Raw genomic sequence first — 1,001 nt, forward strand, 5'->3', positions numbered from 1 at the left:
TTCAACCCTTCAGGATCGAATACAATAGCAACAACCAATGCAGTTGGAGATCAAATGCAGCAGCAGACTATGTTGAATCAATTTGGGCCGGCACCACAGATAACAGTATCCGATCCACGGCTGCTGAATTTAGATAACGCCATAGCATCCACCCAACAGCAGCTCACGGCAATCCAAAATGGAATAGCCGAAGCTAAACTACAAGAACAGATCATTGAAGCGAATAATAAAGCTGCACAACAGGCCCAGGCCCAGCTTAGAATAGGTGAATTGGGATCTATTGCCATAAATCCCACTCAACAGCAACTGATTAATGCTGGTAATACCATTGATGTTCAGCAGCAAACGATGGGGTCAGCAGAACAATTGCAACAACAACAGTTTTTGGAAATGAACAATGCAATCCAAAATCAGGCAGCCAACGCTGTATCGCCATTTCCACAACAACAACAACAACAACAACCGAATTTAGCTGAAAGGTTTGTACAACAGCCACAAAACTTAAACAATGCTGGTCTGGGGTCAGCAGAACAATTGCAACAACAACAGTTTTTGGAAATGAACAATGCAATCCAAAATCAGGCAGCCAACGCTGTATCGCCATTTCCACAACAACAACAACAACAACAACCGAATTTAGCTGAAAGGTTTGTACAACAGCCACAAAACTTAAACAATGCTGGTCTGGGGTCAGCAGAACAATTGCAACAACAACAGTTTTTGGAAATGAACAATGCAATCCAAAATCAGGCAGCCAACGCTGTATCGCCATTTCCACAACAACAACAACAACCAAATTTAGCCGAAAGGTTTGTACAACAGCTACAAAACTTAAACATTGCTGGTCTACAACAGCAAGTCATGTCAAATACAGCCCCAATGCAGCAAGATATTTCAAATTTAGTAGGGCAGCAGACTCAAAACTTAGACATGAACAACATGGTTCAAAATCCTGTTCCAGAAATTATTACACAGCCGCTTCAGCAACAAATTGTTGATGT

The 1,001-nt window shown here is 41.8% G+C and overlaps 1 protein-coding gene across 1 annotated transcript; it reads left to right on the plus strand.

Moving 5' to 3' along the window:
* Positions 1-54: 54 nt before the first annotated feature.
* LOTGIDRAFT_176835 (hypothetical protein) lies at positions 55-809 on the plus strand (the record flags this gene model as incomplete). The annotated part of the gene is made up of 1 exon (XM_009061044.1): positions 55-809. A coding segment is annotated over one exon (755 nt), but the record flags the coding sequence as incomplete, so codon positions are not given.
* Positions 810-1,001: the final 192 nt, after the last annotated feature.

The sequence above is a fragment of the Lottia gigantea genome (genome assembly GCF_000327385.1).
Source record: "Lottia gigantea unplaced genomic scaffold LOTGIsca_4549, whole genome shotgun sequence".
Taxonomy (NCBI): Eukaryota; Metazoa; Mollusca; class Gastropoda; family Lottiidae; genus Lottia; species Lottia gigantea.